Here is a 17437-nt window from a genome sequence, read left to right on the forward strand (position 1 = left end):
CACAAGTAAATGGAATAACAAAAATAAAAATAATAAAATTTAAAAACTCATTGGCTTGCTTAAATTGTAACGGATACAAATTTATAAAGCATCGGGCCATAATCTGTTGTTTAAAACTGTTGATTGAACTCATATGACAATATCTTGAATAAGTATGTGGAGAGAAGTAAAAGAGAGACAGAGGTAGGAGCTGAAGAATCTCACACCCAAATAAAAAGTGTGTTGTCAAGTTTGTAAAGGTTACAAGCTTGTAAAGTATTTCTCAATCAGTCAATACATTATGTAATTTGAATTACACTGTAATCTAAAGTCCAATGGAATGTATATATTTGAGTTTTACTTAAATTTAATCAAACAAGGTTTTCTCTGTACTCAGAGGTGATAGTGATTTTTTACTTTCTTAGCAGTTCTAAGTTGTTTCTAAGCATTTGATAATTTAATTTTCAATAAAGCCCTAGGAAGCATACTCAGTTATTTCTATGTCAGAGAAGAGCCACGGGTGCTAGTGAGTTAAGTAGCTTGCCTACTTCCTGTTAATAAGTGACAGAACTTGAACTGAAACCAAACTTGAGTGGCTCTTGAGCCAAATTCTAGCTCATATTGATCTAATGTGGTTTTAAAACGTAAAGGCCTGGAAGAGACTCTCGGTGTCTATTAACTATTAGTTCAGAGACCTTGGGCAAACCAGTGAACTTCTCCAAACTTCAATTTTCTGATGTTATATAACAAAGCCAATGAAATAGCCCAAACATTCTTGCCAAGGTGATGGTAAGGACTCAGGAGCTAATGTAGGAAGACTGTCGAGTACTCTAAAAATACCACTTCTTACACGATTGTGTCTTAACAGTTTGTAAATGCTGAAGTCCTCCATGTGGTCACAAAATGAATAAACCAGAGATCTCATTAGAGAAAGCGTGTTTAGGAAGCCACTGGAGCAATCTTTTCTTCCAGTACTACTGAAGTTTTTGATAGGTAGCCCAGGGTCAGTCTCAGTGTTACATAGACCATATACTTGTACTCCCTTTGCCTTGTATATCAGCACCCAGACATGATAGGATTAATTTGTCAACATGACAGGTGAGAAAGCAACGATTATATTCTTATCGCTCCCTGTTCATCCTTCTCCCTATCTCCACCCCTTTCCACACATATGAGAAGAAAGGCATCTGCAAGCCAGGAAGAAAGCCCTTACCAGACATGAAGCCAGTTAGGACCTTGGTCCTGAATTTCTCAGTCTCCCTAAGTGTAGGAAATAAATGTCAAGCAAGCCTTAGGTATTTTGTTATGGCAGCCCAAGCAGATTAATATAACGAGTATCGTGTTCGCCTCTCCTGCTGCCAATGTCACCCAAAGAGCAGGGCCAACTGAGCCCTGTTCAGCTGCCAGCTGGGTACCAATGCAGTCAGATAAGTCACAAGAGAAGCTGACAAGCTGGGGCTGTGTCCTGCGGAATATACAAATGTCCTAGGCAAGGTTAGCATGAATGGAGTCCAGTATAAAGCTGTTGCAGTTCATCTAGTTGTATAAATATTTTCAGGAAAACATTTATATTAAACAAGAAAAATGGAAGTAGGCTAATGAAGGTAGAGTTCCATACCTGTTACTAAAACGTTAAAAGGTTGCAACCAAATCCAAAGAGTGAAGGACAGAAACATTCACATTGATAAAATTACAATTGAACTAACTGGTCAAATAGAAGAACTTCTAAGTGACAGGGACTTGGCTTCACTGAACCTTGCTTGGTTCTTTCTGGATGGCCCCATTCATGTTTCCTGAGCTAGATGGAAAACTGGCTGAAGTGTGTACGTATAAAAATAAGTATGTGTCTTGATTTTAACACATAAACATAAAAATATGTAAAAAAAAAAAGCTTGCTTCTGCAACTTCTTTTCTTTGGGGTGAGTAGAAATCTTATTTCTTGGGAGTCATGTTTTCATTTATGAACATAATAATGTTTTCACATGCAAATATATTTGCCTAGAAAGGGATATCCTAAATTCTCGGTGATTAAAAAATCATGTTAAACTGTATTTTATTTCTCCTTTCCCACTAATTGTCTTCTGTATGATTTAAAGAGAACATCTGGTAAGCATTTATTGGACACAAGACACCACTCCAGGTACTTACAGTAACAAAATTCAAGTTGCTTTGCCAATCTCTATGAAACCAGAAACACAAATTAACAAATTGTATTCTGGCTAATACATATCTTCAGCCTTCTTTGGGGTTTCTTTGCAGGGGCCCCATGACTAGGTTCTGGCCAATGAGCTATGAATAGCAATGATTAACTTGCAAGTCATGCCCTTAGACGGAGCATGTGTACTCCTGTAGATAACTTCCTATTTGAACTCTGGAATGTGGAATGAGTGGCGAGTTGAGCCTGCAGAACAGAAGTGAGGAGCCCAGGGCCCTATGTGGAAAGATGTAGTAGTCTGGGTGCCCATTGCACTGCCCCAGCATTCCTGGATTACTGATGGGACATGAGCCTCTTCAGAGAGCCATTGTGTCCTTGAGCAGTCTCACAGTAATTAAATTGCGCTTTCGTTAAAAGGAGATTTTGCAAACTTGTAATAAGGCCTCTCTACCTCAGTTTTGCTGTTCAACCACAGAAGTCATGCATGGCAGGGACTCCTCACAATCTCACAGAGGAAGTGGAGAAAACACAAGCTTAACCAAATATCTTTCCCATTACATCTTTCTCACACTAACAGACAGAAATTACTAATTTGTAAGACATTAGAATTATGCTGTGTAGCTCTTTGCCTTTTTTTCCCTTTAGATATTTTGTGTGGGTTCTACGTGAGTTCATCTCTGGTCTCCTACCCGTATCTTCTCTGGCTCAGCTGTGTCTTATTTTTCACACTGCTCAGTGTCTTTTCTTCTCTAGCCCTACTCAATATTCTTTCTTCCTGTGTCAACTGTCTCCTCTAACCCTACTCTGCCCCTGCTCCAATCCTACTCTTCTGCCTCCTGGACCCTACTCTTCTCCATTTAGCCCCCTCTGGCTTTTTATATCTTCTCCTGTTCCCAGAAGTCCAAGAGGCAACTGACACTGAAGGTCATAGGGTCATGCAGTTCTAATAACTAGGCGTTCCCAAAGAGTCAGCTGACTAGCTACTGGGGATCTTTTAAAGGGCCAGACATGCAAAATAAACCAGACTACAGTGCTGCTTTGTAATTCCTGATCTACTGATCTCAAAGGATTATAAGAAGGCTTCAGTTTCCTTGGATTGGAATTAGGGCTACAGACCCTTCTTTTTCTAGAAAAAGCCTGACAGCTACCCACACCTCTATCTATTCCTTACAAAATGTTCTACTAGAGAAACTGGAGTATGCTGCTTCTGGGCTGTGAAGTGGTGCATTAAGAGGCTGAGTCTGGCATGACCTGGGTAGGGACAGATTGACATGGTTCCTGCCCCTGGATAGGGCCAGCAGGAAGTGTCAAAGGCTGCTGTGGATGTAAGGCTCTATTTGTCTTTCCTGTTAACATTAATGACTCCATGATAATCGGAGGCAACACAAGTTTGGGAGGTGAAGGTGTGGCAAAAGTCTCAGCAAAATGGCAAATGCCTTCAGGACAGCCCTTCAGGCTGTGCAAGAGAACTCTAAAACCATGAGTTGGAAAACATGTAATTTCTCAACTATACAAAAATATAAGGATGCAGTATGAATTGTATAAGGGGCTTCCCAGATCTAAAGGAGCAGAGGCAGCTGCACTATGAGACAGCCTGTCAGAAAGATACTAAGGACAGAGATAAAGAGATTTGGGAGTGATGATCCCAAGGAAAGAGTATACCCAGACAAGTCTTTTGTTTGTTTGTTTATGCTTACAAATGCAGGCAGATTCCCGAGTTCAGGGTCAGTCTGGGACAGAGATAATTTAGGTCTAGGTGTGGTCTATATCAGGACAAGGTCCCATCCAGCTAAATTTACAAAGGCAGGCAGATCTCTGAATTCTTTGGCAATGTTAAAAAAGGGGGGAAATGTACTTGCTGCCTCTTCCTAAGAGTCAGGGAGGTGGGGGGGCTAACTAAGGTCATAGAATGCAGGTTCATGGGATAAATTCAGTTCAGAGGGAACTGAATTTATATGTAAATTAAAAGCTGGGCCTTTGGTCTACATGAAATGAGCTAGCAAAAGTTGATAGCATACTTTCTTAGAATTTTTCTCTAGTAAGAGCAGAGCCATCTGAAGATCTCGGGAGAGTGAAGACAGCTCTTCCAGAACTTTTTCTAACAGAATTTCTGATTTTGGTAAGAAAATCCATGGAGAGCGAACAGAGCTCTTTTAGAATTTTTTTCTAACAGGATTTCTGATACCAAGAATTAGAGGGCCTCATAAAACTGCAAAGCTTCTATAAGGCAAAGGACACTGTCAATAGGACAAAATGGCAACCAACAGATTGGGAAAATATCTTTACCAATCCTACATCTGATAGAGGGCTGATATCCAATATATACAAAGAACTCAAGAAGTTAGACTCCAGAGAACCAATAAAAAATGGGTTACAGAGCTAGACAAAGAATTCGCAACTGAGGAATACCGAATGGCTGAGACACACCTAAAGAAATGTTCAACATCCTTAGTCATTAGGACAATGCAAATCAAAACAACCCTGAGATTCTACCTCACACCAGTCATAATGGCTAAGATAAAAAACTCAGGTGACAGCAGATGCTGGTGAATCTGTGAAAAAGAGGAACATCTTCCACTGCTGGTGGGATTGCGAGCTGGTATAACCACTCTGAAAATCACTTGGCGGTTCTACAGAAAATTGGACATAGTACCACCTGAGTACCCAGCAATACCACTCCTGGGCATATACCCAGAAGATGCTCCAACATGTAATAAGGACACATACTTCACTATGTTCACAGCAGCCACATTTATAATAGCTAGGAGTTGAAAAGAACCCAGATATCCCTCAACAGAGGAATGAATACAGAAAATGTGGTACATTTACACAATGGAGTACTACTCAGCTATTAAAAACAATGAATTCATTTGCCTAGGAATTTCATAAATTCATTCTTTTTAATAGCTGAGTAGTACTGAGTGAGGTAATCCAATCACAAAAGAACTCACATCATATGTACTCACTAATAAGTGGATATTAGCTCAGAAGCTTAGAATACCCAAGATATAAGATCCAATTTGCTAAACACATGAAACTCAAGAAGAACGAAGACCAAAGTGTGGACACTTTGCCCCTTAGAATTGGGAACAAAACACCCATGGAAGGAGTAACAGAGACAAAGTTTGGAGCTGAGATGAAAGGATGGACCATCTATAGACTGCCATATCTGGGGATCCATCCCATAATCAGCCTCCAAACGCTGACACCATTGCATACACTAGCAAGATTTTGCTGAAAGGACCCTGATATAGCTGTCTCTTGTGAGACTAGGCCAGGGCCTAGTAAACACAGAAGTGGATGCTGACAGTCAGCTATTGGATGGATCACAGGGCCCCCAATGGAGGAGCTAGAGAAAGTACCCAAGGAGCTAAAGGGATCTGCAACCCTATAGGTGGAACAACAATATGAACTAACCAGTACCCCCCCCAACCCCCCCCCCCCCCCAGCTCGTGTCTCTAGCTGCATATGTATCAGAAGATGGCCTAGTCAGCATTCAGTGGAAAGAAAGGCCCATTGTCGTGCAAACTTTATCTGCCTCAGTACAGGGGAACGCCAGGGCCAAGAAGTGGGAGTGGGTGGGTAGGGGAGTAGGGGGGAGGGTATGGGGAACTTTTGGGATAGCACTGGAAATGTAAATGAAGAAAATACCTAATAAAATTATATGAAAAAGGAACAACGAATTTATTAAATTCTTAGGCAAATGGATGGATCTGGAGAATATCATCATGAGTGATGTAACCCAATCACAAAAGAACTCACATGATAGGTACTCACTGATAAGTGGATATTACCCCAGAAGCTTGGAATACCCAAGATACAATTCGAAAAGCACATGAAACTCAAGAAGAAGGAAGACCAAAGTGTGGATAATTCGATCCTTCTTAGAAGGGGGAACAAAATATCAATAGAAGGAGTTACAGAGACAAAGTGTAGAGCAGAGACTGAAGGAACGACTATTCAGAGACTGCCCCACCTGGGGATCCATCCCATATACAATCACCAAACGCGGACACTATTGTGTATGCCAACAAATGCTTGCTGACAGGAGCCTGATAGAGCTGTCTTCTGAGGCTCTGCCAATGCCTGACAAATACAGAAATGGATGCTTACAGCCATCCATTGGACTGAGCACAGGGTCCCCAATGAAGGAGCTAGAGAAAGGACCTAAGGAGCTGACCCACAGGAGAAACAACAATGAACTAACCAGTACCCTCAGAGCTCCCAGGGACTAAATCACCAACCAAAGAGTTCGCTTGGTGGGACTCATGGCTCCAGCTGCATATATGTAGTAGAGGATGGCCTAGTCGGTCATCAGTGTGAGGAGAGGATCGTGGCCCTGTGAAGGCTCAATGCCCCAGTATAGGGGAATTCCAGGGCCAGAAAGCGGGAGTGGGTGGGTTGGTGAGCAGGGGGAGGTGGGAAGGGGGTAGGGAGTTTTCGGAGGAAAAACCAGGACATTTGAAATGTAAATAAAGAAAATATCTAATATACATACATACATACATACATACATACATACATAAAAAAGAATCAGAGAGCTGACATAGCTCTATTAGAATGTTTTCTAGCAGCTATTCATAGAAGGCTGTATGAAGATCGAACACAGCTCTTTTAGAATTTTTTATGGCTTTCTGATTTTGATAGGAAAACCCAAGAATTACATTTTTTTGAAATACTCTAGCAGGATTTCTGACTTGGTTGGAATATCCAAAAAACATTTATAGCAGTTATTCTGACTTTGGTCAGAAAACCCATGAGCTACCCATAGAGCTTTTAGAATTCTTACTAGCAGAAGAGAGCTAGCTGGTCCTTGGCAGGAGGCTGCTTTAATATACAGAAAACACAAAAGAAATAGCAACAGCTCAGAAGCAAACAGGGGGTTTTTCTGTATGCTTTACTCTTTTATTATTATCTTTATGTCTCCCTTTATGTTCTGAGCAAATGTCAAAAGAAAGCTAGACAAAGCTGTGGTACAATTAGAGATAATGCTCAAATGTATCCGTTGGAGATAATACCTTAAAAATTAACACAGCGAGTTTACAGTGTGTGCCAATTCTATATACTCATCCACTATCCATCCATCTACCTATCCATCCATCTATCTATCTATCTATCTATCTATCTATCTATCTATCTATCTATCTATCTACCTACCTACCTACCTACCTACCTATCATTCCATTTCACTGATCTATCTATCCATCTACCTATCATTTAGTCATCAATACATCCATCCATCCATTAATCCATCTATATACCATCTATTCATTGATCTATTTCCTATCATCTATGTTTCCATCCATCTATTCATCCATCTAGCTACCTACCTACCATCCATCCATCCATCCATCCATCCATCCATCCATCCCACCTACATTTTTGTTTTATTTGTGTTTTAAACAAGGTCTGACTATGTAGCTTTAACTGGCCTAGAACTTGGTATGTAGACCAGGTTGGCCTGGAGTTCACAAGATCTTCCTGTCTGTGTCTCTTGTGTGCTGGAATTAAAGATCACTAGGCCTGGCTCAATAACCTATATCTTAAAGTTAAATTTATAATTTTAAATTTATAGAAAATATGAAAAATAATGGTGAGTTCATATATACTGGTTACATAGTTTTCTCTAATGTTAATATTTTATATGTCTGTGGTACATTTGTTAACACAAACAAGCTAATTTGGTATAATATTCCCCTTACCTTATACTCGAGGTAAGTTCTGAGACTTGCAGTGGTTATCAGAAGCTGCAGATGATATGGAACACTCTCACCTAATACTCTTTTAATTATAACTAACCGCCTATCACATGTTAAGGCTGTAACTTCTATAGTCTGATGTGTGAGAGCAACATCAGACACTTCTTTTTTTTTTCTTCTTTAAAATGTCACAGGGATAAAATTTACTCTTACTAGATCTTAGCATATGACATAAAAATTTTTTTCCTTATTAATCCAAGAACTACTGTTCACTTAAAGGAAGCATTTATGCTTTTCACTGGTATATCTGAACTCCCAAGACTATCGCTTCCACACTATGGGTTGGTCTATCAGCAAGAGCAATAAGAATTAGTTGAACACAGGCGATTACCCCAAACTCAAACGTTGATATGGTAACTAAGACGGCTAATTGAGTCGCTAACCCTAGCTGAGTGGTTTATACCATGTGGATTTGAGAGACAGAGGGATGATTAACATCCTGGGTGGGAGGCTGGGATGGGACATGAGAGCAGACATCTACTTCACCATGCTACTCAGAACGGCAGGCATATAAAGCGAATAATTGTTTATTTCTGTGATTTCCCACTTAATGTTTCCTAACTATAGTTGAACAGAATTAAGGTGTAAAATCAAACTTTCAGACGAGTTACAGCTATTGGATTTATGGTATAGATGCAACCAAATCCAATGTTTTAGACATGCATCATGACATTACTCAAGAATCATGTAGCCACCTCTCTCTCTCTCCCCCTCTCTACCTCAGCCCCCCCCCCCTCTCTCTCTCTCTCACACACACACACACACACACACACACACCTCTAATGTTTTAAATAATTTTTTGATTTCGTGTTGCCTTCTTTCATAGCTGTCCTGAGCCACATGTGGCTATGCACAGATAAGAGCTACACCTTGGAAAAGCAGTTTCTATTAACTGAACCTTGGCATTGCTGGCTTCGCCCATTGCTGCCATTCCTGCCTGGTGTTACTCATCTTGCTTCCTTAATTCTTTTTACTTTGGACAGTTCTCAGTTGTTCATGTTTTAATTGTCTCAAAAAGTTTGAAAAGTATTGTTCTGGTCTTTGACAAATGTTCTTCAAGTTAGATTTGCTAAATACTTTCTCATGGTTGGATTGGACTTGTGACATTTTGAAAGAAGAGTGGAGGGGCCACGGTTCCTCTCCATAGTCCTATAGAAAAGGGATCTATGATAACAAAATGACTTATCTCTGGCAATGCCAACTCTGTCCTCCAAAGAGGCCTGGTCCCATTTACTGGAGAACGGATTTAGAAATATTGATTTGGGCACTGAATATGCTTTGTGTTCTTGGAATATGAACTGAAATTCATAAAATCAATCTCCTGCCCCTACCAGTGAGTTTTAAAATTAAATGTAATTTTGAGAAATAATGCTAATAACCTTCATTTCTGCATGTTTTCATTAAAAAACAGCCAATTTATTTAGGAATGTGTATTAAGGAATATATACATATAAAATAATAATAAAATAATGTTAGGTGTAGAACCATAAAATAAATTCTCTTATTATTATAATATCTTGTTATTTGTATTCTAGGATTCTAGATCTTGCAACTTTTACATATAAATACATTACGGTATCAAAAGTGCTTCTTGGATGGAACTTAAAAGAGGTTGAGCATATGGCCTCTTTCATACTGTCCTCCAGTCTGCTGGCTGTCACAGGAAGGCAGTGACATGCATCCAAAGTTTCAATATCATGCTTTGGTCTCTGGCCATTCTGCCCTGAATGCACTCCATTTTGTCTGGTATCAGAAGCCTGTATTTCTGGGTTGGTATGACGCCAAGGAAAAAGCAACCTCAATTCCTTAACGAATTCAAGGAGCCACCAAACAGAGCAGTACAGACCTCCAGACTTATTTTACGTGGTAGAAAAATCAATTATCATTTAACTTAAGACATTTAATTTGCAGAATAGTTGGCGAGAAGTGCCATTTTCCTAAATATCTAGTATATATTGTTATTGTATATACTTTAATTTGTATTATCATCAAAACAATACTATGTGTATAACTAAGAAAATTAAACATCAGTGGAGCTGAGACTATTGTTTAATTTTACAAAGCTTTGAATTTCAAAGCTGGAATCTGAACCAGAACCTATTCTTTTTTTCCCTTCCCTTCCTTCTTCCTCTTTTTTCCCTCCCTCCCTCCCTGCCTCTCTCTTCCTCTCTCCCCCTCCCTCCCTTCCTCTCTCTCATTATTTTATTTTATTTATTTTTTGAGGCAGGGTCTCACTGTGTGACCATGGCTGCTGTGGAACTCACTACATAGACCTCACTGGTCTTGAACTAACAGAGATCCACTTATTTCTGCTTCCTAACTGCTGGAATTAAAGGGACATGCCTTCAGATTGGGCCCTTTCCTATGGCAACATGCTAAAATGTCTTGAGTTTAATACATAGAGATACTAGCAATCAGTGTTAACAAATAAATTGACACACGATAACAAAGAAAACTATATAAAATACCAAATATAGACATGGTATGTTCAGATAGACAAGAAAACGAACAGATGGACTCAGTCCGAGTCTCTCATTTCTCTTCGTGGTGTGTACCTCAAACATTAGAACTGGCATCAAGAACCCCTCAGCAGTGAAACAGCAGGACATACTGACCTTGTAACTATGTAACTATAGGCTCTCTCTGCAGGCTGGTGTGGGAACAATCAACCCACAGAGTCCTCCATCTCCTCAGTTATAGGTTCATCTTTAAGGAGTATCTAGTATACATCACAGAGTCCCTTCCATACCAAAGCTTTGTCTAGTGACAGAAATGGGCAGTTATAATAGAGTAAGGTTTCTTAGTATTAAAGAGACTATGACCAACATAATTTAATGTTTTGATGTGCTATACACTGATATTTACTGGCATTATCCTCTACCTACTAAATGCCAAGATCATCTCAGTATTATTTTTGGTACAACACAGAGTGTCTTTAGACACTGTCTAAGGTTCCAGGGAGAAAGCACCCTGCCTATCTCCCACTCTCTCCTCATTTACTAGAGCTGGTACAAGAGAACGGTGCTGCGCACAAAACAGGAGACTGACCACAGGGGCTGTGGTTAGGTGCTATTCTAGAGGAGGTTACAGGTTCACAGAAGACCGAAAGGTCAAAAAACAAACAAACAAACAAACAAACAAACAAACAATCAACCCAGCAGATGAACAGTATGTGTTTGTTTGTTTTATATGTGTCTCTTACAGTCCCTGGAAATGTCTATGTACGGAATCAATAACAAATGTAACGTATCTGGTGGATTAAAGATGATCAAGCCCATGTGGAGCGTGGGGGTAAGAATGTGAGGAGAGTGCAGAAAGGTACCTAAGCCTATGGAGGAATTAACGTCTTTAATTGTAACACAAGAAGCTATGATCGCAGCAGGAAAGGCGTAAGGACAGAGGTTGGCTTCTGAGTACATTGAATCTGAGGTGCCAAAGGGACAGTCAGGTGTGGCTGTACAGCGGCAAGTTAGGTTTTTGTTTCTGAAGCAGCAGCGTGACTCAGGCCATCTATATATAGAAGCCATATGTGTGGATGAGGTGACCTGGGGAAAGTGTAAAGCTGGGAAGAGAAGCACAGGAACCTGACAGTGACAGAGTGGAAGGGGGTGAGGGAAAGTCAGGGCAACCCTGATGTCACAGAGGGCAAACGAGGTGAGCTTCATAAACCCAGCAGAAAGGTCAAGTAAGATGAGGAGGGAGACACGCCCACTGGAATGGCGACTGGGGAAGATGGTGCAGGCCTCTGCTTATCGGTGTGCTTTGGGTACCCAGCAGCTTACAGTGGGCTGGAAGCAACATAACTGGATTCAGGGAGGATGCTTTTAAGACACGTGGCTCACATATTGGAATGACGATGCTCAACGTAGGACAGCAATGGCACCCAAGCAAAAACTGAAAATCAGCATGAGTTCTGGCTTCGAGCTAATTGTGGACACTTACAAGCTGTCCTCGTGCCTGGTCTTCTGAGCCTCCTGGGTATTTATATGACCTTACCTCATGCAATTGCTGAATATAAGCACACTGGATTGTTTCTGCCTTTTACCGTAGACTGTGTGATACAGGGTGACCCGTGCTACTTATTTGCTTGCCTATAGTATATCTTCAGAACAAAGGGCTAACATTAATATGTGAACCATTCTGAACTCACTTTATAGGGTGCCTTTTATAAACAGAATGATCCCCACGGTTTAAAAGCTGGAATTCACAGGAATAAGCCTTTTTAAAAATCAAGGTCTGAAACTGTCTTTCCATTAAGTGCATCTATGAAGATAAGGAGGTCGCAGCATGTGACCTAGCAGCCTTGGAAGAACCGGTTCATGAGAGTCGAAGCTTGAAAGGAGGGCTGGAGCCCTGCCCGTCCGTCTCTCCCTCATCCATTCAGTGAGTTAGGGAGAATGACTTCCCTGACAACGTGTTCCTTCCCCTCCACTCCAAGCTGCTGCTTCCACCTCCATCTTAGTTCCCCTGTGCCTGTAGCACAGATTTCTAACAAGATCCCTTGCTTCTAATTGCCACCATCAACCCATTTCCAGATGCTGCTGCTAGAACACATATACACGACAGTTAAAAATACTACTCAGAAGAGTGTGGTGGCTTCTCTCAGAATCCGGTCTCCTTATGTCACACAAAGGCTTTTCTCTGTCTCCAGTCAGCCCTTGAATAATTGCTTCATGCTCTGACTCCAGGCACAGGGACCCTGTGGAGGTCCTGGGGCCCTGTGCTCCCCCAGCTGAGCGCTTCACCTGGAGAAAGCAGACCCAACTCTGATTCCAGGATCTCCCTTTGAACACCTCTGTAGCTTTCTTCTCCCCTAACTAATCTTAACTAATCATCTTTTCTTCTTCTTGGTACCCCAAATCTATCTCTCACACAGATTGCTCTCCAGAGTTCAGAAATACTTGTATTAGCTTTTACAGATGATTATCCTATTAAACTTTCAGAACTCCTTAAAGGTAGGGGCTGCCTTTTCTATTTTTGTGTCTCTCTCTCTCTCACACACACACACACACACACACACACACACACACACACACACACACACACAATTGTCAGAGCACAGTAAGAATATGACATTTCACTTGGCCAGTGCATACTGTGAACTCAGTCAATAGCTATTGAGTGAATTCAGTCTAGGACTGTATTGTTCATATTAAGGAAACAAGACTCAGAGGAGTTAAATAACACAACCGAGGGCATCCATCTAGTGGGAGACAGAATGAGGGAAGGAATTGCAGATGCTGCCTGACTTTAAACTAGGACTCATATTGCTGAACTCAGCCATCACTGCATGCAATGTGTGTGTTTGTAGGTTTTGTGCACACGCATGGGTAAAATACTCAGAGGCAGAAGGAAAACTTTGCATGTTGTTTGTTCCTCAACAGCCATCAACAAATTTATTTATTTAGAGACAATCTCTTTTTTATAAACAATTTTGATTAGATATTTTCTTCATTTACAATTCAAATGCTATCCCAAAAGTTCCTTATATCCTCCCCCAACCCTGTTCTCCAACCCACCTACTCCTGCTTCTTGGCCCTGGCATTCCCCTGTATTGGGGCATATGATCTTTGCAAGACCAAGGGCCTCTCCTCCCAATGATGGGTACTTTCTCTAGCTCCTCCATTGGGGGCCATGTGTTCCACCCAATAGATGACTGTGAGCATCCACTTCTGTATTTGCCAGGTACTGGCATAGCCTCACAAGAGTCAGCTACATCAGGGTCCTGTCAGCAAAATCTTGCTGGCGTATGTGATGGTGTCTTCGTTTGGTTGTTGATTATGGTATGGATCCCTGGATGGAGCAGTCACTGCATGGTCCTTCCTTCCACCTCATCTCCAAACTTTGTTAGAGATAATCTCTTACTGGCCTAGAACTCACCAAGCAGACTAAGCTGACTGGCTAGCGAGCCCAGGAGTTTGCCTGTCTCTATCTTTACAATGCTGGGGTTACAACCATGGACCACTATGCCTGCCTTTTATACCTGGGCCCTGTGGGTTGATGGAGGTTTTCATGCTTGCAAAACAAGTCCTTTGCTCACAGGACAATCTCCCTTCTCCACTCCCTCCCCCACACACCTAGGGCACCCAGAGCACAACCACAGACGAACTTGTTTCAAAAGAGTTTTGAGCTCGAATATTTCAGTAAATACTTGATGTGGAGCTATGACTTCCTCTTGAGAGAAAAGGGGACTTGCTCTTTTGAACAGATTCTCTGATTCATCTTTACCGGACTCCTTAGTCCTTAGACCTCTCTACCTGGTTGATCATATCAGTTAGCTTTCCCTTACGCATTTTCAAAGTATTTCAAGATCTCAGAAATAAAAGCCAAAGATAAACTTAAACATTACCACATTGTTAGTGGCAGAAGAAATATCTCTTTTAGATTAAGAATTTACTCTAAATATTTCAGAGTAAATAATCATAGTAGGCTAATACTCTAGTTTGTTATGGCTTTTTTATAGGGAAGAATGAGAGAGGGGGAGAGAGGAGAGAGAGAGAGAGAGAGAGAGAGAGAGAGAGAGAGAGAGAGAGAGAGAGAGAACGAACAAACAAGGCTATCGAGATGGCTCAGCAGATAATGGCATGATATTGCTGCCAAGCCTCATGACCTGGGTTTGGTCCCTAGGAACCACGTGATAGAAGAGACTCCTTTAAGCTGTTCTCTGCCTTCCACATATGTACCCAGGCACACACATGTCACAATTATATACTGACACAAACATACTAAAGACACGAATAAATGTAACATTAAAAAAAAAGAGAGAGAATAATGAACTTCCCTGGAATTATGCCATCAAGTTGACTTACAGGAGTAGACTATACTTATGGTTTAGCTCATATGAATCTACTTTATTAAGTATATCTGTTAATAACTCTGAAAGACATCTAGTTTACCTTTTATATTCATGTCCACAAATAAAATACAAAACTGACAGATATGCTTTACTGGGGTGTTTTAGTAACCCTTAATATGAGACTACAGAATGTTAGAGGCTCCAAAGAGCCTATTAAGGCTCTGCACCAAAGCTACATGCAAAGATTCTTAGATGGGAGCCTACTTATGTTTAGACAAGATAAATAAGACCAACTCTCCAAAAGAGCTGAAGCTTTTGAGTATAAGTTTAACGTGAACATCTTTTCCAGATGGCATGGCCTAACATCATCCCAGAAGCGCAAGGAAGAAAAGATTAAGAGACTTCCTTTGACTCCAGGATTCTTTCAAGTCTTCATCTCAAAAGTGGATCAAGAACACTAAACAAATATCCAACTTCGCTTTGCCTATAGTAATAAGCCTGTTACTAAATCTATGAAGTAGAGCAGCCTTTCAGCCTGTTTAGCGTTTCCCAAATGATGACTTGGTCTGTAATGTTATGTAGGAGTCAAGGGCACTTGGATATGAATCGTGAGCTATCAAGGTGAGATTCTGTCAGCACCTGTTTCTAACTTCCATAAGAAAGGTAAGGTTTGCCGTGCAGCAGCAAAACTCAAAATACAGATGGCCTACTCTGCTGGGGCCGATTTTCATTGCAAACAGAACAGTGAATGGGAAGGTTTCTTTCTCTTATCTCCACATCGAACATCATACCAGTCATGACCTAGACCTCTATACACATGCCATGCCAGCAGGGATGTACGAGACAGTATCTGACTTCTGTCACGCTTACCCACCATAATGGGAAAATCATTTTTCAACTTAGTCTTTCTCCTGGGAATGAGCCCAGGGCCACAGAAAGCACTCGTTCATCACCTGCCACGGCCCAGTGATCCTGTGAGCAGGCATACTGCGCTGGGATAATTGGCTTGACAGCCTGGAGGTCAGCCCCCCCTTAGTGACTGAAGACTTTGCCTTACCACCTTCAGTGTTAGAATATACTGTCTCCTGCATGTACAATGTTACTCACACACCATCAACAATGGCGATTCTGGGGGAAAAAACAAAACAAGACATAGGGTAAAGCTTGCGAACTATACCACTGAAGGAAAAGATGTCACCAAGAGGCAGTGACAAAAACCCCAGCCCAGGGCTGCAAAGCCTTTGTTTTAGGAGTTCAGAAATGGACTTTTACAGAACCGTGCACCTCTAGCCTCTGGCATTTTCCTTATTTCTTCTTAATTTTTCAAGCCAGTATCTGTCATCTGGAACAATGTCATGCATAGTGACCGTACCTAAGTACCACAGGGAGAACTAATAAGGACTCTTCGGCCATCTTCAACTTCACACTCTTGTCACCTCTCAGTTATCATCCCAAAGACAATGACGGAAGGGGATGACAATCATCACTACAGTCCCGCTGCCCAGTGGCAATGGGGAAATGAACGCAGGACTTAGCTCTGGTCTGTGACTCTTTCTATGTACATCAGCAGCAGAAAGCCAGCGACTGCAGGAGCCAGCTTCCTGACTGTTCTCTCCTGACATTCAAGCCACAAATGAATCCCACAGGGAAAAGAAAATGGAAGGAAGCCAGGAAAGACCATCAGCTCTCTTACCTGGGCCATCCGGGAGGCAGGTGTAACATTCCATCCATACCTTTCCTTAGCATTTGAAGAGAGCTAGATCTTATGGGAGGGTCTTGGAATTTAGACATAGACAATATTCTGAGTACCCCTTACTAGCTCTTGGTTAAAAGAAGGAATGCCAATGAGGCATGCTCACTTTGGTCCCTAGACGACGAGCAGACTGGAGAGACTGTCCACTTCGGTAATGAGAACCTTCTCACAGAAGGCTGTGCAGCAGGCCCAGCTGAGAAGAGACTTGTCACTATGATGACTGCTCATCTCCAGCCTGGGTCTACAGCTGATCTCCCCATTTTCCTTTTGCAGGAAAAAAAAAAAGCTAATTATAGGTAGATATTCAACTTGGTGCTCATTAAACTGTCACCACAAAGACAAGAATTACATGGGAAATTTTAGCATGCTGCAGCGAGAAGTATATGTTTAAAGGGGTTTAATAGCCCCATGGTTTGACAGGGTAACTCTGCATATGTGTGCAACCCTGGAGATGGCTCACTTCTCTGATCTCTACTGATGGGGCAGTTGTCACAGATGATGTTTATTTTATCGGTTACAAAGACTTAGGGGCTGCAGTCTCCGTGATGGTAGGATCTCACGTCCCACACCCCCAGAGAACTTAGACAAGAGAAGCAACCCTTTTTATGGCTCAGAATTCTCCTCTGTCAGATGGGGATCGTGTTAAGACTTCATTTCACATCATCATAGGAAACAATGCATACTTGGAATTTAAGCCAAACGCCCAGCAGCTGGTACCTTAACGATGCTTTTTCTATCTATTCCAGTAGTGAATGGTATTGCTACCCATCTTTTTACTCTCCAGAAGTTTTATTTCTTCTTTTAAAGTTCCCTTTCTACTCCTCAGCTGAGAACTTTATGCACTAATGCTATGCAAATATTATTTGTTTCAGTTTTCTGTTTAGATAAATGCTTTGTTGGGCTTACATTGCTCACAATGCCTGATAGTAGAAGCAATTCTATAAAGATAAGGTTAGGTGAGACCTTAGAGATTTTCTAATTATCTACTACTTATC

At 41.3% G+C, this 17437-nt stretch overlaps 1 protein-coding gene across 11 annotated transcripts in view; it reads right to left on the reverse strand.

The window, feature by feature from the left end:
- The window catches only part of Zfp385b (zinc finger protein 385B), a 407085-nt gene that overhangs the window by 129882 nt on the left and 259766 nt on the right, over nt 1-17437 (reverse strand). Inside the window, exon 1 of one of the 11 annotated variants that reach the window (XM_006499457.4) lies at nt 16383-16672. The exons of the other annotated variants lie outside the window; for them this stretch is intronic. Within the exon in view, the coding sequence (XP_006499520.1) occupies nt 16383-16416 (34 nt within the window). The 5' untranslated portion in view covers nt 16417-16672. Of the gene's footprint in view, nt 1-16382; nt 16673-17437 lie in introns of those variants that run through there. 11 annotated transcript variants of the gene reach the window in all.

The sequence above is a fragment of the Mus musculus genome, chromosome 2 (genome assembly GCF_000001635.26).
Source record: "Mus musculus strain C57BL/6J chromosome 2, GRCm38.p6 C57BL/6J".
Taxonomy (NCBI): Eukaryota; Metazoa; Chordata; class Mammalia; order Rodentia; family Muridae; genus Mus; species Mus musculus.